At 46.6% G+C, this 21,728-nt stretch overlaps 5 protein-coding genes across 5 annotated transcripts; 2 read left to right on the forward strand and 3 right to left on the reverse strand.

The window, feature by feature from the left end:
• Positions 1-1,453: 1,453 nt before the first annotated feature.
• F4822DRAFT_433192 (uncharacterized protein) lies at positions 1,454-2,207 on the reverse strand (the record flags this gene model as incomplete). Its single annotated transcript, XM_051461792.1, has 2 exons — positions 1,454-1,914; positions 2,045-2,207. 2 exons carry the CDS (start codon positions 2,205-2,207, stop codon positions 1,454-1,456), a joined length of 624 nt encoding a protein of 207 aa, XP_051310423.1.
• A 303-nt stretch (positions 2,208-2,510) lies between these two features.
• On the forward strand, positions 2,511-4,538 carry F4822DRAFT_368992 (tubulin nucleotide-binding domain-like protein). Its single transcript, XM_051456243.1, has 3 exons — positions 2,511-3,269; positions 3,325-3,959; positions 4,016-4,538. Exons 1-3 carry the CDS (start codon positions 2,556-2,558, stop codon positions 4,284-4,286), a joined length of 1,620 nt encoding a protein of 539 aa, XP_051310424.1. The 5' UTR covers positions 2,511-2,555; the 3' UTR covers positions 4,287-4,538.
• Positions 4,539-6,120: 1,582 nt separating this feature from the next.
• On the reverse strand, positions 6,121-7,850 carry F4822DRAFT_433194 (PLP-dependent transferase; the record flags this gene model as incomplete). Its single annotated transcript, XM_051461793.1, has 3 exons — positions 6,121-7,211; positions 7,273-7,441; positions 7,584-7,850. 3 exons carry the CDS (start codon positions 7,848-7,850, stop codon positions 6,121-6,123), a joined length of 1,527 nt encoding a protein of 508 aa, XP_051310425.1.
• A 5,676-nt stretch (positions 7,851-13,526) lies between these two features.
• F4822DRAFT_433195 (uncharacterized protein) lies at positions 13,527-15,756 on the forward strand (the record flags this gene model as incomplete). The annotated part of the gene is made up of 4 exons (XM_051461794.1): positions 13,527-13,640; positions 13,711-14,736; positions 14,793-15,607; positions 15,675-15,756. 4 exons carry the CDS (start codon positions 13,527-13,529, stop codon positions 15,754-15,756), a joined length of 2,037 nt encoding a protein of 678 aa, XP_051310426.1.
• An 887-nt stretch (positions 15,757-16,643) lies between these two features.
• On the reverse strand, positions 16,644-21,665 carry F4822DRAFT_415826 (clustered mitochondria-domain-containing protein). The gene is made up of 4 exons (XM_051459272.1): positions 21,324-21,665; positions 21,150-21,257; positions 21,033-21,088; positions 16,644-20,970 (listed from the first exon to the last, which is right to left on the reverse strand). The coding sequence occupies exons 1-4, from the start codon at positions 21,346-21,348 to the stop codon at positions 17,329-17,331; spliced, it is 3,831 nt and encodes a 1,276-aa protein (XP_051310427.1). The 5' UTR covers positions 21,349-21,665; the 3' UTR covers positions 16,644-17,328.
• Positions 21,666-21,728: the final 63 nt, after the last annotated feature.

Genomic DNA, 21,728 nt, shown 5'->3' on the forward strand with positions numbered 1-21,728 from the left:
ACACTGCTCGAAATATCGCTACGTCCCCAACGCTAAACTGCTCGGTACCGTCGGTGATGTCCTATCATCCATTATGTGGCCGACTTCCTCCAGTAGGAAGAACCACCAAGCCGCGACTTGCTTCGAATATCGTCACATATACTTTCGCTCAAGCATCGATCTGAACATATTTATTGAGAGCGAGCTCAGTAGCTTTAACAACTAGATGTTCCCATCAGCCTTGGTCATTTGGGGTGAAGACTATATCCTCAGGGTTTATGAAGATGAAACGCTCGAATAAAAGATACATGTAGGAACGCGGATTAAACATAAATTCATTACAAATATTAGAGAAGAACAGCGTCGATAAGTAACTCTTATTCTGACGTTGTAACTCAGTAGCAGCGTTCGTTGAATTGCAGTGTTTAATGTCAATGCCCTTTCACGTGATAAACTTAGTATCCAAATTACAACGACTCTCGCCTGAAAATCTCGATGTTGCTTTGGGCTCCTAGATGATTTGGGACCGTTGACGGTTAAACGCTTAGCGGAAACCGAGGGGGGACGTCATATTTGTATTCCACGTGTGTCTGAGCGTGTGTAGGACTTCCGCGTCCAACAACATCCTAGACGCCTCGTGAGCGAACAAGAAAGTTGAGACCCAATTTAGGGCGATGAAGCTTTGAAAATAAACGATGCCGGTGGATTCCGATCTGATAAGGGGGCCGTGGGAGAGTAAGGCCTGGTTAGGAGCAACTAGATCTATAACTCGTCCACGTAGCGATGCCTTCAAAAACTCAAATTATCTGGGATACCACTTGGGACTTGTATACATTTATACATTATACCAAAGCGCGAGTATAATCTTCATTTGAAAAACTTAGTGTGTTCGGTACAGAGGATACCGAAGGTATCTCTTCAATCCGAGGCCGTAAACTTCATAACGTGAAGCCCGTGATGGAGATAGCATAGCGTAGATTCCATCAAGGTACCTTCGCTGGATGACACGTATGCAAATAGTGGAGGATACATTTTTCCTCCGTATAAAAGCTTCATCGTCGGTTCATCCTCGTAGTTCGTTGGGGTTCCCTGTTGCCTTATTTATATGTTGATGTATATGAGGCTGATCATCAACATAGTCATATTCCCAAGACCAGATGCACTCATAGTGGCAAGTCGAATGAGTATAGTGGCACTCATTTCTGGCGTCGGCTCTCTAATGAGATGCAGCGATACTCGAATAAACAACTAATCCATGAACCACCCATCAAATGAGATATCATCATTTGTAACTAAAGCCAAGTTAGATATATCATCAATATGTTATTGAACATGCGTACAATGCTACCAGACGCTAAAAATAGGTGAACCACCTAGACAAGAACCAGAAGAGACTGTAAACGTAAAGCCCCTAAATACGCCCCTAAGCCATGCTGAAATAAAAGACCACGCCGTGTCAAGACCACCAGCCCGCTCACAAGAACCCCTCCGTCCTCGGCTCCGGAGGTGGCTTCGGCTTGACCTTAACCCCCAAACTCGCAATCGCAGCCTCCAAATCTGGGATATCATCCGCAGAGGCCGCGACCTTGGCCCAAGTGACTACACCATCAGCGGCCGTGATCGCGAAAGCGCCGCTCGTCTGCCACCTACTCCCACTTTCCGTCGGTCGGTTCCAAATATCCTCATCCTTCGCCAACCTCAGAGTGCGATAAAGTGTTAGGGGGCCTAGGACATGCCATGTATTGCTAACTCCCAATCCCCAGCGCGAGTATAGCTCACGCTCGTAGTCGACGACCACCCGTACTTCCCAGTTCCCGCCGACTTTCACGACCCAGCGCTCTGTCGCTTCGGGACTGGAGTGCGATATTGCGACGAAGTGCACTTCTTTGTATTGTGTGCTGAGTGCGGTGAGTTTTTTGAATGTTTTTTCGGCGACTGGGGGGATGTTAGTTATTTATTGGTTTATCTGGTATGAGTGGGATGTGGCGTTTTTTTTTTTTTTTTTTTTCTGTGCAATAAATATATATAATTAGAGATTATGAAGTACATAGCAGTAGTGACTTACAGGGACATCCACAATGGCGTAGGAAAACGATGATGGTGGGTTTATCTATTGGGAGGTCCAGGTTGGGATGTACTGGCGCCTTGTCGCCGACCTTAGGAACTGGAGATAGTTCCTTGGCGGTGGGCGTTTTGAATGATTCTATTTCTTGCGTTATGGAGGACATGTTTGATGCTATAATACGTACATCGGATCTTTAATGAGCGTCGGTTTCGTCTCGAAAAAATGAATCGTAGGGGAACTTAGGTTATAAATAGGTTGAGATTTAGGAAGTTTGTTTATGAGAGAGGCTTTTTTGGTTAAGGGGCTCGACCTCGGAATCGCTCGTTATAACGCGATAAGGAACTTTATCGGCAACCAGCGGCACCGATAAGCGGGTTAAGTTATCAGCTGACCGGCAGCTGGCGTTTCGTCATTTATCATTTGTCATTCTATTCTGCACATTGCTTTTGCTTTTTCGCAGCCTTGCCCAACTCTGTATCCTGCCACTTACTTTCTCTTCTTTCTTTTTACGATGCGTGAGGTAATTACGTTGCAGCTTGGCCAGCAGAGCAATTACCTGGCAAACCATTTCTGGAATACCCAAGAATCTTACTTCACATATAGCGCCGATGAGGAGTCGCCTATTGATCATGATGTGCATTTTAGACCTGGCCTCGGGGCTGATGGTACCGAGACATTTATGCCCAGAACTGTCATATATGATCTGAAAGGAGGGTTCGGAACCTTGAAGAAATTAAATGCTTTATATGAAGTGGATGATGATCCGGCTTCGAGTAGTTTGTGGGCTGGCCAAACGGTGGTGCATAGACAGCAGCCTATTCAGGCCAGTTCATATCAAGAAAGCCTCGATGCTGGCCAAGCACCTCCGGAACTTACTACAAGTACGGTTAGATATTGGTCGGATTTCAATCGGGTTTTCTACCATCCCAAGTCTATCATTCAACTGAGTGAGTACGAACTCAACTCAACTGTTATGCCCTTTGAGAAATGGCATATGGGAGAAGAGCTCTTTGGTTCGCTCGATAAGGAACATGACTTGCTGGACCGGGATCTACGTCCTTTCGTTGAAGAGGCGGATCAAATGCAAGGTCTTCAAGTCATGACCGGTATTGACGATGCTTGGGGTGGTTTTGCTGCCAAGTATATGGAACGCCTCAGGGATGAATATGGGAAGACCCCAATATGGGTTTTTGGGCTACAAGGGCCATTTAGGGGCTTACCAAGGGTATTCAAATTCTGACTGGACTTATAATTGGGATTGTTCACTTACAATATTATAGGAGAAGAGACTATTGAAATTGACCAACAAGGCACGAGCCTTGGCAGAGCTCAATTCACAGGCATCTCTAGTCGTTCCCCTTGCATTGCCGGAGAGCTCCCTACCGCGAGCAATTCAACTTGATCCTTCGTCATCTTGGCATGTGTCTGCTCTTTTCGCTGCGGCTCTGGAGAGTACGACTCTTTATACTCGATTAAAAACGTCCGACCGCGTCTACTCTAGTAACTTCAGCAACATGACTGACCTCCTGAACGTATTTGGGAAGCAGACTATTGCGAGCCTGGAGATGAGTATCTCTGAGGAACCAAAGCCCCATCAAAATGGTACAAATGGTATCGGTAACGGTTTGAATGGACGGGGCGAAAACGTGCGTAGCTTGTATGAGAATGGCGTGGACGCAGACGATGAGTCTGCGTCGGGTTCGCAGAAGGGCGCTGCGAGCTTGGATATCGACTTATCGTCCCCTCAAGACCTTAACCTTGACCCGAACGGAAGGAGACGTCGAAAACGACATATTTTTAGCCAGGTGCTGGCTGATAGAGGACCGAAGAGCCTAGACTCGGTCAACGACGAGGAAGAATTAGAAGCAAGAGATCGAGGCTTGTATGCCATGCGTCGTAGACCGAAAGTCCATAAGTAAGCGCGATCAGGTTTTATTATTTGACTTGGTTTGATACTGACTAAATTCGCAGCTATCGGTCACGAGTTGCTTTCCCGATTATCGACAGCTATCCTAGAATATTCCAGGACATCTATGGCCATGCTGTGAAAGATCACGTATCCATTCAAACAGCATTATCCACAGATTCGACGGTTACGGACAAAGTGAAGGCTTTACGTAGCACCGTCGTCCGCTCTATCGGGCTAGAGGACCGTGAGACAATAGGTAACGAACTTGCTGAAATCGCCGATAGTTACAGAGAGGGCTGGTCAAGTGATAGCGATGAAGATGATGACGAGTGAGCGTCAACTCTCTCACATACGCAAGGACATCACTTAGTCCTAGTGGGTGACCATCTTGTGGTACGACCAAACCTTTACTAGAGCGATGATCATCAGTACGCGGCCATTCCGAGAATACTCCATTCACAGTTTTTGCCCGAACCCTGTTACATCGTCTTTATGTCACCCCTATACACACAATCAAAGGACCCCCGCAGATGGTCGGCGGCGTCAAAGAATTGGGTTGCAGACATGGCCTGCTCCATCTCAGACCACAACTTGACCGGAAGAAAACCGGTTTTCGCGAGTCTTCAAAATTCATCATGAGCCTATCCGCGCCAGCCAAATCTAGCACTTAAGTAGGAGGACGGAGAAGAACGTCTCGGATTTTACACGGCACTTGGCCTTGAGTTCGCATATCTTGAACAATCGGGACCGAACGCCCGAGTATAACGTAGAAGTTACAGGGACTGGTTACACCGGTTTCAATATCGACAGCAGAAGTCCATTATCCCTGTTTAGCGCATGTTCCCTTACCTGAGTCACGTCCAAGCCAATATTAACGCGCTAAACCCGGGCCGAATCCCCAGGTCGTATGGGCACCCTCAACACGGCCCGATCATCGGCATCCCGCACGCAACTTTTTTTTGTCAAAGTTATGTATGGGGGGTTCTAGGCGGTGACGTTACTACCCCCCCTTGCTCAAACGCCCCTTCCTTATGACCCGACTAACCGTACCGATCTACCCGACGGAAATGTTCCGTTGAAGAACTTTCGGTCAGACCAGTAATGGTCACCTCATAAGGCACACGGTTACCTAGCTAGGCATGCAGACGTGGAAGAGAGGGGGGTTCCCACTAAAATTATACCGAATTATAACTAGATACACCTGCGATGTAACGCGTAAGCGTAAGCAAGAAGCATTAATAGGACGTCACGAGAGCGAGACGGTAGTTGCTACTGCGCGCCTACGGCGCTGATGAGGACTTCATATGCGAGACGATTATCCGCCGGTTTGGAGATGTTCGAGTATGATAGGATGAGAGCTTGTCGGTATTGGATGTCGGGAGTCAAATTAGGGGTTGGGTTCGTGGGGAGGAGGGAAAAGGGGTAGTCGCTACGCTGCGTTGTCTTGTACTAAGACCTAAGCTGCTACTGGATATAGACTCATGCTATCAAATTATCATAACTACTACCTACCCTGGCAGGTATTGCCGTGGTGGCGTGATGAGCGCAGTAGAAGTGTCAATAGCCTAGTGAGTTTATTTCGGAAGAAATCCTCCACCCCAGACTTGGGCTTGAGAGGAGCGTCTAATCGGTTTCTTTCGGCTAAGGGGGTTCCTCTTCAACAGCAGCGCTATGAGCTTCTTTTTCTAGCGAGATAAGCGTCAAAACTTAGGAGTTAGTCAATCTATTTAATCTAAACAGATTTCAAGTCGTCACATATCATCTTAATACCCGTTTCCCGGGGATAGTTCGTCCGTAGATTATTGTGTAACCATGCCAAGAGAATAAAGTGTATACAAATCAGTGAGCGAGGCATAATTATATCGTATTTTCCCATATTTGAACTATCTTCTTGTTTCATTTATGATATATCTAACAAGAATACATGGTAGAATCACTAGTATTTATCTAACTAGATTGTGATTTGAGAGGAGGAAGAAGTAGGAACTATACAAAATCATCTACAAATTGAGATGCGTAAGCTACACACGTATTCGTAAAACACCTAGTTCACATACTTCCAACAAGGTCCTTCTCATCTAAGAGGAATCCTCAAAAACGCGTGTTATAAGTGATTGACCAAAAACCGGTGCCACCAACGCTGCTGACGGCAGGCATCTTATGCAGTTTATTCCGCCTTGACACCAACACCAACATCAATATCCACATCCGCCTTTTGTAACCCGCTGAAAACATCATCAAGTACAACGACGAACTTCTCGACGATTGTATCTATGACTTCCCTGGTAACGTTATACGCGGGCATGATCATGACGTGGTCTCCTCGACCCTGGCCGGCGCACCCCTGACCAAAGTAGACAGCCATATTATGAGGAGGCGAAAGCGCGGTCTCGTGGATACGGCGTGCGAGTTGTAGCGTTGGGTCGAACGGTTCCTTGCTATCTTTGTCGCTAACAAACTCGATACCCCAAAAAAGCCCACGACCTCGAATATCGCCTACGTGGGGGTGATTTCGTAGCTTGTTCTGAAGTAGCTTTTCTAGATACCGCCCTTGTGCCCGAACGTTGGGTAGTAGATTGTCGCGCTCTATGATTTGCTGGACTCGTAGGGCTGCGGCGCAGACGACGGGGTGGTCTAGATAGGTATGTCCGTGAGTGAATGTTGCGCCCTTCACTTCCATAGCGTTGACGATTTTCCTGCTCGCTAATACCGCGGAGGCGGGCTGGTAACCACCACCAAGGCCCTTTCCAAGTGCTTGTATGTCTGGGATGACGCCCTCTTGTTCCCAGGCGTGTAGTGTCCCTGTCCTTCCCATTCCACACATAACTTCATCGAACACGAGTAGTGCTCCGTATTTATCGCACACGGCCTTCATAGCCTGGAAGTATCCAGGGATGGAAGGTACGCAGCCAGATGCCGCCCCGACAACTGGTTCAGCAATAAAAGCTGCCACGGTCTCCGGCCCTGCCTTAAGAAATGCCTCCTCTAGTTCTTGCGCCTTGCGAGAAACGAAGTCTTCGTTAGATTCTCCTGGCAATTTTTGGCGGTAAGGATTGCAGGCTGGTATGCGATAAACGTTGGACATGAGGAGTGGTTCAAATGGTCCTCTTCTGGTTACATGTCCTCCTACCGACAAAGCACCTATGGTGATTCCGTGATATGATTCCTCTCGAGCAATGTAGTTGACGCGTTGGGGTTCTCCCACCCATACAAAGTACTCGTGAGCAAGCTTGATGGCAGCTTCCATGGCTTCGGATCCTAATATCCAAATAATTCTGAGCAGGGGTCCGTACAATCAACAGGTGGGATTACAGCATACCAGATGATAGGATCCATGCCTTGGCGAAGTGATCATTGGAACTCTTGAATAGCCATCGACTCAAGTCTTGTCGGCTTTGACTATCGAGGAAACCCCAAGCCACATAAGAGACAGTAGCAGACTGGGCGGCTATCACTTCAGAGACCTCCCTCACTCCATGTCCGATGCACTGAGAGACTTGATGTAAGCCAATTAATCCACATAGATGAATAATCTTAGGCTGCAAATCTATGCTTGTGCTCTGGAAGATGGCAGTGTCTGAAGATATTTGGCTAACTCGGGGGGTGTTCGAATGAAAAAAGATCACTCACTGCCACGGCCGCTCCTCCACAAGCATCTAGTATCTGACGCCCGTCTGAAAGATGTAGGTAGTTGCCGTTGCCCCCCATAACAAGAAGTCGATGGGAATCTATCCCATTTTCTTCTTGTGTAGCGGGGGACGACAAAGTAGTAGATGTAACATCATCATTGTGACTAGGTATCGATTTCACGGCGTTGGCGTCGACTGATGGCCATAGTAGATTCATCTTCTTGGCCAGATAGGTATCTGGGGTTTCTCCTGCTGGTTTGATGAGCATTGTGCTGCTTTCGTCTGGGTAAGATGACCGCTTTGAAGAATAAGACTGCCTTTGCTTCTTTCTCTTTGTTACTGAAAGAAAAACCCGTGCTTCCATGGGCGCCCTATATCTACATTTTAAATATGGGATAGCCCGGTGGACAAGCCCTTTCCAGTATGGGTAGGACATTTCGGTCACATTGGACTTTGCCGCTACTAGCCTAATAGTACCCAATCATGAAGAAATATTTCCATGTAGCCGGTGAGGGATAGTTGGATCTACAGCACATAGACATTAGTGGGCATGACAAAGAATATAGTGGTCCCTAGTCAAGCTTCGTATTGGACGAAGTACAACCTACACAGCATAGGTAGCAGGTGGTAGGGTGTCTTCCTTGTTCCTATCGAAGGTATAAATCCCTTCAAAAATATAGGACCTGTAAAATAGCGGACAGATAGAAAAGTACCCGAGATCTAGAAGCAGGGATATTAGTCGGTCTTAACGTCTAGAAGGAGTTGAAGATTATTAGTGACGTGCCTACATAGGTTAATGGAGTTACTGCAACTCCACGAGCCAATGGTAGCAGCGAGGTCTTCGCCGTTTCGAGCACTAGACTCCGTAGCTTTTGAAATGCTACATATCTCACCGCTATATACCTGTATATGATAAGCTATTATATGATTGGCTGATTTTGGAGAAATGCGTTGATTTCGTTGGCTATAGGCAAGTGTCTGCGGGTTGACCTGGTTCCAAGGGGCTAGTTTCTTCAGCAACAGGTCCTTGTCATGCAATGGTGTGGTTACAGGAAAGCCGATCCCGCGGATTTATGCAGGCTGAAGTATCCGAATTTGAATGGCGTCTTCACCCTTAGTGGGGGGACTTCTCGCCATGAAATCGGGAGGATAAAGGTGACGTCGACAGCTAACTAGCAGAGCTCTCACGATGAGGCGCTGCCAAGAAGCGGAGTACTAACCGGTGAGTTTTGATAGGGCAAATTACAATATCTATATTGTAATTTGTATGAGGAAAATTGCTTCCAAGTAGGTGCCCGTCTACCGGATGAAGCGGGCATTCTTGTGATAGTCAATATGCTTATATGTTGCCATACCATTAAGGAATAAGGGAAGATATTAGACGAATAATCTAGTCCCTGGTCGGCATCATCCGCCAAGCGGATCCATATCCTTAGAATGGGGACTGTCAAAGCTCCCACAGTCCAGGATAACTAAAAAATGAGATGCAAGATCAAATACCGGGCCGAGATCGCTCGGTTTTGATGGTCACCCTAGAGCATCCGGATGGCGACGTGGGAGCGCAACACGGGCCGACGAAGAGGTCTCGAGGTGTAACCGAAACCCCAGTACTATATATTCGGCAATGCACTTGCTATGCCACATGCACCTTATGTTAGTGCTGATGCTAGGGATATATCGTGGGTACGCTAATTCCCGACGGTTGAACTTCTTGCATGGATATTCATGTTGTGCTTCGAGTTCGACGTTAGGATTCGAACTATCCAACGTAAGGGGCTATATATCGAGTTACTGATGGATCGGGTAGGACCCTAGCTGTCAGTACCTAGGATGATATTCCTAGGAACGATTATAGTAGGTTGTGGATTTACATGTAGGTCTTGTCTTGTAATAGTGTATGAGGTACGCATCCTCACCTTCAAGGTTGTTTCGGTCGTGATTGGTCCCGTCATTTTGTTCGTCGCCAATCTCGGATTGTTGGTTCGAGTTAACTCGTTTCGAGCGGTTGATTCTGACGCGTTGCAACCCTTACCAACGACATCGCGCGACTAGTAGACCAATCAAGTATTCTAATGGCAGGGTGAAAGCAAAGAGTTAGGTAGTCTTCATACAAATAAGGCTGCATACTCTTAAGGTTGATGATGTTGTACTTGTTAAGTTAACATGTCCTGTTTTTGTTGTAAGTGAAACAGAATTTTGTTCAAGACAGGAATAAAGTTAGATAAAGCAAAGCGCAATTGAACTTAATAAATTTACTTTATGCGAGTCTAGAAAGACCGTCTAACCATATTAAAAAGTATATACAGCGGTATAGTCACATATATATGTACCTAGGTGAATTTAATTGCTTTACTGCATTCTAGAAAAACTACATAAATACATCGATGTGGGGAAACCGTTCTCTCTTTCGATCCCATACATAGTATTCTTTGGGTTACCACGATATGTGTTACTACCTTCGTATGTCACGGTCCTTGCCATCGGTACGTCGCTACGCTTCGCTTGAGGCCTAGGCTGATTACACAACCAGCCTATATTATACAAGACGTTTAAATCCTTTGCGTATCTATGTCGCACTCTTCCGTCTCACAATGCAAGAAAGTACCTGCGAATGAGACCCTCCAGGTCATACCCTCCGGTGGCTTGCAATCAATCCGATAATAGCGATGAACTGGCGGCTCCGGCTGACTGTACTAATAAAACATTCATAGCCGTGATGACGATGACGATAACCCACCTAGGACATATTTGGAATTGGAATGAGAAGTATATCCCTAAGAACCGTGTAACAACTCAACAAACTGTCCTAAATCAATCCTCTTTCGATTCTATGTGTAGCCTTTTCCAAGAGAGCCTTATGTCTTCCACAATCGGCGGCGGTCCGTCCCACGTTTCACTACGTTGAAGTCTTGGACATATCCAGCTTGCTGCATCTCCCGCGCGATCCTACCAGCTCAGCGATGCATAGGTCGCCACTATTTACGGGAAAAGGCCCTATTCTTGGTACCTAGGTATTTTGTGCATCGGTTCAGCAAACTGGGAAGCTAATTTGTCATTTCAGATGTTGATCGCGAAGAAAGTCTCACTTAATCCCTTCCGTTTATGATATCAATTGTCCGTATTTGCGGATTGACAGATGAGACGAGCGCCCTCCTAGAATATCTTCTGTCAGATATCCCGTCGCTAATTTTATTCGGAGTCCATGGCATATCTTGGTCGGTTCGGATGAGTCCGAGTATAAATAATAATAATATCGAACCACCACACTGACTCGGTGGCTTCGGATGTCTTAGTCTTAGGTAGCACGAAATGCAGTATATACAGGTCCCCGGCGAACACATCGTTAGCCTACCAATCAGAAAGCCGGGAACATAGGAATCAAGAACCTGCATGCAGTTGTGATAGGGAACCGACAGGACTTATGTTTGAGTCAAGGCTGTCGACAAAGTCTCTTCTCAGTGGGGGGTTACGTCGACGAAGTTGGGACACAGAAGGATCCGCCCCTCGCTAGTCACACAATTTTTATCGAGGGAAAAGATCATCGTGACCCTTGACTATAGTCAGGTTAGAAGGTCTTCAGCTACGCATATATGTGTGGGCATGTCGGGGCTAGAAACAGATGTCTATAACAACCTCGTGCATTACCAATGCTGTTGTGTATTATATAAGAGTATTGGTATTTGTCATGTGTGAGTGTATTTTATTTTGAATAAGCTGACTGCCTAGATAGATTAATTCACCTAGGTATCAATGAAAGAAAGAGAAGAGAATTCGGTATTCGTACTGACGCATAGTGGCCACTTATAGCATATGTTGGTGTTACTCAGCTACAATTACCTCCAACTTAACCAAAGAGCAAAATGGCGGCACGTTCGAAATAGGGAAATGCTTAAGTCAGAATAACTTACAGTGGAAACTTAAAAGATATCTTTGAACATGTTCGGTACACTCGTTAGAACCGGCCCGAGCCTTGTCTGTAAGAACTCGTCCGGTTCCAAGAAATTGGCCTTACTGCTTGACGCAGTCATGTATTGAAATTCTCTACGATGAAACATTTCAGATACCATGAAGACCAAATATCTATCTGTTAGAAAAGGCCTCGGCGCTTAACAGTAACGTGAGGCGTTCCTTCATAGCTGTGTATAAACCATTGGATCTGAGTAAAAGAATGGGGACGGAGTTGTTCTACCTAGATATTCTAACATGTTATGAAGCCGATACAGATATGCGAAACAAGCCGAGCGGCCCCCACGGGTTTGCAACTTTGGAAGCCGATGGTAGGCATACACCATCGGCTAAGATGTAAAAAGTCAAACCCGAGCCGGTTACCGGTACCTCTTAATCCGACGCGGAAAATCTATCGCATCTGTAAAGTATCTGGATATAGTGTCAACTATCAAAATTAGTGAAGATTACGTATGTATTTTGAGGGTGTAGTAAGCAGGGGAACATCGATGTCGCTGCATAACATTATCACTGGCGGGGTCAAGTACTTCCTGAACTGTAGATTCGGGGTTCCGTATAGTCCCGAATGGGAAGGGCTTAATCATGAATAGATAGGAGAGACGATGAGGGAGTCCTCAAACAGGAACAAGAGTCTCGTGACCAGTTCATAAGGCAATGGGTCGACTGGCAATTGACTTTAAAATGGTCACGCTAAGATGTATTCTGGCATTGTTTGCAGAAATATGTTATGAATAGAAAAGAAATAGAGGCTGGGGCCGATGTCTCCGCAATGATGCGCAGAAATCGAATTCAGCCTGGGCCAATGGGGACGGGGTAGAAGATCGAACTACAGCGAATTGGAAGTTTCTCGATGGAATTACGGGGCAATTTTGGCGAATAGAAATGAGGGTCAAATCGCGAGCCGTACATAGAACGAATGAAGATAATTGGTGAACATTTTACTAAAAAAATAAAAGTAAAAATAAAAATAAAGAGGCTATACAGCTATAGGAAAGATGGTGATGGTAATAGTGACGAAGAAATATGATAATAGAAATAAATACGCAGGCTACGAACTATTTGTGAATCGATTTCATAAAAATAGTTATGTACGCACACCTATCTTAACAGTGCCTCGGCGAAAATAATTCTTAGGTTTTTTTCTTTTTTCGGTGATGCACATAGTAAGAAAAATAATGAGGCTAAAAAAAAAAGGCGGGCGGGCTGGCGGGAAAGAGATGGGGGGTGAGCAAGGAGCTTGGGGCACTTTATAGAATCGGGAAGTGTTTTAAAAGGTGACGCGCCTCGGTGGGCTCCTTAAGAGAAAAAAGTGGTGACAGGGATGTTTTTAAGTTGCGTAACAAGGCGGAAGGCGCGACCGATCGACATTTTTTAAACAAACCACATCACCAGTCAATATTTGAAAACCATCGCATCGCAGTCGCAACGCAATCGCATTCATATATCCTACGTCGCTTCCCTATTGAATAAAGTTTACACTCGATCGCAATTACTTATAAAACTTCACAAGCAGGAATTTAGGGTAATTAACCTAGTCCGAACATTGATTGTCCATTTAATCTAATTCTTTTAGTTTTTTGGCCATTTCTCTCTGACTGTATCATTCATTAGATAAAACTTTCCCGCCTCTTCCTCCCAAACTGGCGCGCCTCATTTCCCTCTACCGCGTTAATACCACCTTTACCAACTCCTACCATTACCACACCACTTACATACCATTAAACCTTTTCAGACATACCCGACCCTTGACAAACCTAAACCCCACTTAAGTATTCGCGGGCTTGGATTTGAATCGCGGTTTTTCGGCCACCTGGGCAATTCTCATTGCGGGACATTGCTATCCTCATTCCACCCGCGCCGACCCCTCCTCGAATACGTAATATCGACATACATTTGCTTGTTCGTTTCGCGACTTCTTCTATTTCTAATAGAATATCATTGTTGTCTCCCACTTACGATTTTGTAATGGGAGCCAATCATGCCTCCATCATCTAAGAGATCACAGAGGACGCGCCGGCCTCGCGAAATTAGCCCGAGTCCTGCCCCGCTTGAACAATCATCACCAACACGACCGGCTAAACGTAGAAGAAAGGTGAGTCCCGTCCATTCTTTATTCTTTTACCCCATTATTTATGCATGCTAATAACGTGCTGTGTGCGCAGGTAGAAGAACCTCCGTCGGAGCCCATCGAAGATGAAGGATCGAGCCTCACCGTCGATAACTACCATTCGGCAGCCGAAGGTCCTAATAACGACGATGGATTGATCACCCAAGTTACTCAACATCTACGAAGCGTTCCTACCCAAGCTAGCAAAGATCACGCCAATGCTATACACGAAGCAAAAACCGAAGACATAGAAGCTTATGCCAAGATATCGGCGCAAGATTGGACTTACTACATTAGGTCCTTATCCATTAACATCGGTAGAACTTCCGATCCAACTCAACCGCAACCCTCCGCCCACGATCCGGAAGATAGAGACTTTGTTCACATCGATCTCGGTCCTTCGAAGACATTCTCACGCCAGACAGCTATCATTTACTACGATTCCGATGCGGGCAAATGGTTCCTCCAAGCGAAGGGCCGCAATGGACTCAAAGTGGACACCGTGACTCTGAAGAAAGCGGATGACCCCCACCCTCTGTCAAGTGGCGAGGTCATCGAGGTCGGCGGCATTGAGATGATGTTCGTTTTGCCGGGTAGTCTTGGCCCTCTCCGCATACACCCTACGTATCTTGAACAAGCTGGTATTAAACCTGCACGATCGAGTCCCGTGCGTGAAACTGGCAGGACTGCGCTACCAACAGCACCCTCTACAGACCACGCATCTTCTCAGGCTAGTGGAAGACCTTCGTCGTCTCGAGGCCAGCTATTTCAGCAACCGATTGCGCCCGCGCCTCCTGATTACCGCCGACCCGGAACCCCACCCTCGGTTAAAAGTCGCCCGCCGACTTCACAACAGAAGACGCCTGCGCATGGTTCCTCTGGTACTGTAATAATGAGCCAAAGCGATGTGGACTTAAGCAAGGACGAGAATAAGCATATTAAGCCTTTGTTTAGTTATGCTCAGATGATCACACAGGCTATCATGAGCACCAATGAAGAGAAGTTGAACCTTGCTGGTATCTATCAGTACATTACTACTCACTATGCCTACTATAGGCATCAGCCCCCTTCTGGTTGGCAGGTAGGATATCCCCACATTTTATCAATTTACAAAATTATTCGCTGATGCAGTTACAGAACTCGATAAGACACAATTTGTCGTTGAATAAGTCCTTTATGAAAGCACCCCGTTCGACAGATGAGCCTGGAAAGGGAATGAAGTGGGAGATTGTACCAGAAGCGCGAGATGAGATGATCCGAGTGGCCTACAAGGGTGGCCGCGGTGGCCATCGTGGTTCTTCAGCTCCTTCGTCGCCCAGTCAGCCTAATCAGCTGAGCTATATCACCCATGGTCCCAGAGATGTTTCAACCCGCGAACCAACCTCGGCTCGAAAGCGCAAAGCTTCCCCAAACACCTCGCCGCCCCCAAAACCGGCCTTAAACTTGTCTCAAGTCACACCGGACCGCAAATTTCTCCCAGCAGGACCGGCGAGCTTCCAAGATGGTAGCCCACTCCCGCGACGCAAGCCATTTGACGCGTCCGCCTCATTTGCTACGGCCGATACGCTTCCAAATTCCCCACCGACTCTTTCGTCTTCGTACCTTCAAGATGAAGGGGCTTCCTTTGTTACTCCGGCGCCTCTGCGTGTACATCCACGATTAGCGCCACCTAGTACTGCTCAACGGCCTAGTCAGCATATGCCGACAAGTTCGCCTGCGCCTTTTTGGAAGTACGCTGATATCCAGAGCACTCCCCTGAAACCGCCTCAATACGATATGAGTCCGTTGAAACCGCTCGGGCTCGTGAACAGCAGCAGTCCCCCTCCAGCCGCGCGCGATCGCTCGCCACAAGCCAGTCCGACTAGGTCGACAAGATCCGCGCGTACTGAGACACAGGAGAGAGCACCGATTGTAGATGATGATGAAGAGGAAGGTGGTTACGACTTAACTAAGTATGACAAAACACCCCCCTGAAGTTCAAGTATAGGTTGGGGGACATCAGCTAACAGGAATGTATAGGGGTTTTCAGAGTATCGGTTCTTACCACGCTCCTGTTGGTCTGGGTAATATGATCCCCAAGGCCAACGGAGGCCGAGTGTAAAAGGATGGAGGACAATCCGTCCGTTCTCTGTACCCTCTAGTGAGGGAATCTCGACTGAAGGATAGCAACTGGGCAACTGCCCGGACCCCATCTTTGGACCCACGTAAGGAGTACTTACAAGGATACGACTCGGATGACTTGCTTTTTACAGCTTGACTTTTTGTTTTCTCTCTCGATGTACTATTTTTAAGGCTTTGCATTTTGCGCGGTGGCACTTTTCCTCACCCTTCCGCTTCCCGACTTTACCTATCTACCACCCCACACTATCATCAACGGCGTTAGGAGTTCATTATTCAACACTTCGATTTGAATCAAATATTTTTGTGCGACACCAAGGAAACTCTGGAAGTCTGGCGGGGCACACAAAATCACCAGGCGGGAAAGGATCGGTTGTCAGGTCGGCAGGAGGCGAGGCAGGTTATGTACTTCATATGAGGCAGGCCAGGCATAAGGTACTAAAACCCGGCGTTTCTAGTCCATTTGATTTTGATTGTATCCCTTTTTGCCCTTCTGTTTTTTTCTTCTCTAAGTGAATACCAAAAAGGGAGGAAAGGGAGGAGAACTTGGCATTACTGCTGAGAGGATCGATGGAGTTTAGGGGATACGAAAAGAGGGGAACGATGGAAAATTATATCTAAATAGCAGGATAGGGGTGGGAGGCACCGTCGGACATATTCGCGATCGATGATCTCGGTAACATCTCGCAATGAGTCAAAGTTGTCCGTCTCTGTCGTCACTTTCAAAAATTTTTGTCCAAGTCTAGGTTTGCAGAAGCTTAGTTTTCAACCAATGAAGAGACGCTAAGTTATATGCCTTGATATCCATCAGTACCTAAAATATCCAATATCTCATGCATATGTGATATATATCGACTTTCTGACCTAACATTTATAAAAAAAAGTTAGCCCACTATTAGACACGATTTAAGGCACAAGTCAAAGTTTTACAAGAGTGAAGATTGATATCTATTGACACGCAATATAGACCGCAACCACATTCCGTGCTTATTGCGCTGAGTTTTGTATGTATGAGTTGTGTGTGCCGGTTTCCTTTCCTGAGATGATGCCCCGCTTGTAGCTATTTTGCTTTTTTTTGTACTTTGAGTAACCACCAACCAGCCGACCGACCGATTGCCATGTACCTTGCCTCATTTTATATACATATGTGTCCTCCTCAAGTATTTGTATCGGATATGATGTGGTATACCCTAATAGGATGAGTACCGAGTGGGTGAAGACCGAAGATTGTGTTGTGTAAATGCTTGCTGCCATGCAAAAAGCGACTTTGAGATCTAACCTTAGGTATGCAACTGGAAAAAAAGAGAAAAAAAATGAAGACAAAACAACACAAATCTTGCCTCCGTTCCGTTCCTTTCCGTTCCAGAGAAAAACGCCTGCAAAACCTGGAGAAAATGCGATGCCCGAGGTCGTATGTAGACGCTATTGCTTTTTTGTAATTCATCACCCTATCCCTTACCATTTCCCGTCCTTTCATGCACCTATCCATCCCCAGTCCTCATTTATGCTAGTGTTTCATATCAGACTTCATTCCCCGTAATCATTTTTCAAGTTATCATGAAGTGGCTACTGCAGCACCAACGCGGGTCTTAGGACCGCTGCGCCCGGCTCGCTTTTTAGTGCTCTTCTTCTGAGCCGTGTTACCCTCAATAAATTTGATAAGATCGTCGATGCTTCGTGCATCCGGCTTATCCGACTTCGGCTGGTTGAGAGCGGCAGGCTGCGCTGTGGCCCCCGCGCCCCCGCCACCAAGCGCCACATTGCGAGGGGGGAATCGTATTCCTGCGCGTAGGCGTCTTGCTTGGGCATCCTTGTCCCGCTTAGCAATAGCCACGGCATTTTGTGTCAGTTGCTCCAGCCATGTCTCAGCTTCCTTGGTGTTATTGTTCTCGGGGCCGAGTTGATGCAGGAAGATGTTGTAGCACTCACGCATCTTGCCAAGAGCGGATTTGGACTCGTTATCCAAAGCGAGTGCTTGGGCGAGCTGGAAGAGGAGGCTAGCGGCCTGAAGAGATTGCTTGCCCATTACACGCTCACAAACGGCAAGGGCCTGTTCAAACCAGATGCGCGATTCGTGGTAGGCCTGCATATGCTGCAGCATGACTGCCGCATTGTTCAAAGTTGTGATCGAATCTGGGTGATCGGGGCCATAGATGATCTTCCACAGATCAAGAGCATGCTTGACGTATGCGAGGGCTGTCTTGCTATCACCAGATCCATGAACATAAAGTCCTAGGTTCAGGTAGTACAGCAATGTCTCAGCCGAGTCAACACCGATAGTTCGCTCAGATACAATGACAGCCTTCTTTGCCAAATCAACAGCAGCTTCCTTCTCCTCAAGTTGGTAATAAATTTGTGCCAAGCTGGAATACGCTCGTGCAACTTCAGGGTGCAAAATTCCATAAATCTGCTCGTGAAGGGTTAGAGACTCTAATAACAGCTCCTGGCCGATTTTCCTGTTATTTTGCATAATGGAATGTCGACCACCTTCTAATGCCTCTTCAGAGATGGTGCTCTTCGGCGCAGAGTCCTTAATGATAGGAACAACGTTGACGACATCGTCTGGAATAAAGGTAGTTGGACTGCTGATGGAAGATGCAACAGAAGACGGAGAACCATCCCTTGCCTTCTTCTTTTTCTTCTTGCTATCACCATTGGTGTGGCCGTTGACACCGTTGGTAGGCGGGGCAGCGGCGGGTTCGTTGGTGAATTGGAAATTTTTTGCTACTAACTGAAGACCAAGCTTCAAGGACACTTCGCGGAGGAGTTGCAGGTGCTTTATACGGGCATGCCAATCCGATTCCAAGGTATACTTGAATCGGCGAACTGCCTCAGCTTCAATTTCTTGTCGAAGGCTTTCTGGGGTAACGTTGGCAAATCCTAGATCGGCCTCTGGGTATAGGACTCTTAGAGATTCGTCAATATCAGCGGTAGGTTTGCTGTTGAAACCAGATCCGAGAAGACAGTTGAGTAAATGGGCAACACAAGAGGAGGTAAGGGGAATAGGTAGATATCGCAGGTATTTGCCGGAAACGTGCTTGAATGCTCTCGATATTATCTCTTGTATGCTTAGGTCTCGGAGACGTTGGAGTCTAGGACCTTCGCAAAGAGATACGACCTTGCCAAGGTATCTCATGTTAATTCCACGCTTGTGCATCATTTTGGCAAGAGATTGACCATCCATGGGGAAAGGTAGATCAGAGACATTAATATCGTTAACGAAGTCAGGAATTGCTGACTCGCGTAGATATTTGCATGCATTCCGTACATCCGCCTCATCGGCAGCCAACTCCTCCTTTTCGGCATCGGTTTGCGGGACTTGACCACTGTAAACGTCTGGGTTGAGTGCGAAATGGAATTCGGAAGCGTCAATGCGTTGCTCTTCGGCCTCGGCTGGGGCACTGTCGCTAGACTCCTTGGGCTTCTCTTCATCAGCGCTCTTCTCCTCCGCGGACAATTTCTCCTCATCTTTTTCGGTTTCCTCATCCTTGGATTCGTCTTTAGATTCGTCCTTAGACTTGTTCTGAGATTGTTGCTTTAGTCGCGCAAGCTCTTTGTTAACCCACTCGGTCCACTTCTGGTTCCTCAATAATTCCACGAGTTCCGGTCTCAATACCGTCATGCGGTGAGGGTACTCGAGTTCTTTCTTTTCTCCCTCAGCACTTTCATTTTCTTCCAGCCATAATACATCAAGGGGGGTGATGCGATATAGATCAAGAACGTATTTTCGCCCGTCAGTGCCCATCAATCCCTTAGTCTCGACGCTAGCTTCCAGGTCGAATCGCTTGCCATCCTTATCCCATACCGGGTGCTTCTTGACCTTCAGGGCCTTAGAAAGCTTTTCAAATGTGGGCGCGAATCGTTCATCAGCAGCGACAATTTCCTTGCCCTCTACCGCACCATATTCAATGGAGTTCTCGCCGGGTTCCCTCTGCTTGAATATACCTGGAACAACTGTCTGTCCAACTATTCGCTTTCCGAGGTAGTCGACCACGACGGTTGCGGGGCTGTATAGTCCGTCGATGTCAAGTTGGTTGACTATACGCACACCATTGACATCCTTGCCAGTAGCAACCCTAGCAGCATCGTCGCCACCCTCTGAAGTGAAAGTGCCAACACCATCAGCTCCAAAGGAGAAGAATACGTTGTTGTAGACGAAAATTTGGGCATCGCGGCCCTCGGTCGGGTTAAGAGGGGTGACTTCACCACGAGCCACTAAGATGGCACCTCTCGCGGCGGCATCGGAATAGTCGGCGAAAAGCTTCGAGATAAATCGCTCTCTGAAGACACGATCTTGAACTGTCTCCTTAGGTAATTCTCGCGCCGATTGGAACTCTTCATTCCAGTCTCGTAGGGTGTCCGTGTTATCAACACCGGAGATAAGATATCCCTCTTGAGTTCTTGTGATGTCCGAACTATGGGCACACAAGGGTGAAGACTGTGAAGGTACTAACCACGGTGCCGCAGGGATAGCGTTTGTCATTTGGAATGTTGCGAGAGGGTCTTTCTTGTTATTATACTGCAATAACTGCTCGAAAGTTTCGGAGAAAGAGGGCGAGATTTGGTTTAATAGTGTTAGTAAGGAGTGAGCGGAGTGCCCCTTAGGAGCAGCTCGAGGTAAGGGGTCGAATTTGCTATTTGAAGACTTGTTCACATAAAACCCGCTAACATGTGAGGTAATTTGGTATTGCTCCCCCTCGTTGGTAGTAACGAGTAGATATAGCAAGTGACCCTTCTGTCTGAGGTGGTAGGGTGGAGGGTTCCATGGCGATAGAGCAATGGATTTTACTGTTTTAGGAGCGGGCTCTTCCTCTTGTGGTATGAGAGTCGAGGGCTTCGCAGGAGCTTCGAATTCGTAGGCACTAGCTTGGACATTATCAATATCCTGAGCGCTAGTGGTAACTGAGTCGAAAAGGGAGACTCCAGGCAAGACACCATTCAGAGTATCAGTCCGATCTCCTGCGGCACCCACCAAGTCCCGAATTCGGATGACATGTATTCTTGCCTCTTTCTCATTGTAAGGATCCTCCACTAAACGGATCTCTGCGTCTGGTCCTAGTCCTTTTACATCGGAAACCTGAACGAAGTCGTTGATACGTTCGCCGGCGTGCTCGAAGTGGAAGCAGGAGTACTGAAAGGCGGCGGGCAGTTCGATGACGGACTGACGTAGTTCATGGACTTGTTCTTGAGGCGAGACCTTTGCAAAGGTTAGTTACATTCGATATCGTACTTGCATAGCAAACAAGAGTATATGCTAACCATCAAATGGATTTTGCTTGGCTCATGGGGGAGCTGAATAGTAAGAGGGTACAATGCTATAAGCTATAGTTAGCATGAAGTGTATCGTTATACACTTAAGAAGGTTACTGGTCGTACCATCCGCATTGTCCTCTACTTCTTCTTCAGCTGTCTGACCGTTAGAGTCAACCTTAGCATTTTCTGGTTGGCCGTTTAGGGTTTCGGTTTCCTGGCTGGAGGGTTGAGCTGCACACGAGACCAAGATTAGTTTACATTCATAACTTGTATATACCTATAATTCGTATTTCTTACTAGTAGCTTCCTGCTTTTCGGCCATAATGAATCAACAGAAAATAGAAAAGAGGGTTAATCGGGGGTTTGTGTCGTGTTGTAAATCTATAATACCCTCTATGGCTTGGACAGGAATAGCATACGAGCGAGATCTGATGCGCAGCTTAAGGAAAAATTCCGGCGCACAGAAACTGCAAAAGTATTAATGAACAAGGGTGGAGAAGTATTATACAAGGTATATTAAGAAAGGAATGGCGAATCAATTGAACTTATGAAGTATCGTAAAGAAGAGCTTTATGTTGTAAAAGTTCAAAAAGGTTATGTAGGAAAAGACTTGGCCGATCAAATATTTTTTTTTTTTTTATTTAGCGTTTGAAGCAAGCAGCAACATTTCAATTTTTTTTTTTCTTCGACGGCTCCAAAAAC

This window comes from Hypoxylon trugodes (genome assembly GCF_022578975.1).
Source record: "Hypoxylon trugodes strain CBS 135444 unplaced genomic scaffold F4822scaffold_9, whole genome shotgun sequence".
Taxonomy (NCBI): Eukaryota; Fungi; Ascomycota; class Sordariomycetes; order Xylariales; family Hypoxylaceae; genus Hypoxylon; species Hypoxylon trugodes.

What these genes read in the sequence shown, in the direction of transcription:
- F4822DRAFT_368992 (XM_051456243.1), top strand. Translation starts at nt 2,556, where the DNA reads ATGCGTGAGGTAATTACGTTGCAGCTTGGCCAGCAGAGCAATTACCTG. An exon ending in CATTTAGGGGCTTACCAAGG is followed by an intron (nt 3,270 to 3,324) that starts GTATTCAAATTC and finishes ACAATATTATAG; the next exon opens with GAGAAGAGACTATTGAAATT. An exon ending in CGTAGACCGAAAGTCCATAA is followed by an intron (nt 3,960 to 4,015) that starts GTAAGCGCGATC and finishes CTAAATTCGCAG; the next exon opens with CTATCGGTCACGAGTTGCTT.
- F4822DRAFT_415826 (XM_051459272.1), bottom strand. Translation starts at nt 21,348, where the DNA reads ATGGCCGAAAAGCAGGAAGCTACTA. An exon ending in CGAAAAGCAGGAAGCTACTA is followed by an intron (nt 21,258 to 21,323) that starts GTAAGAAATACG and finishes TCTCGTGTGCAG; the next exon opens with CTCAACCCTCCAGCCAGGAA. An exon ending in AGTAGAGGACAATGCGGATG is followed by an intron (nt 21,089 to 21,149) that starts GTACGACCAGTA and finishes TATAGCTTATAG; the next exon opens with CATTGTACCCTCTTACTATT.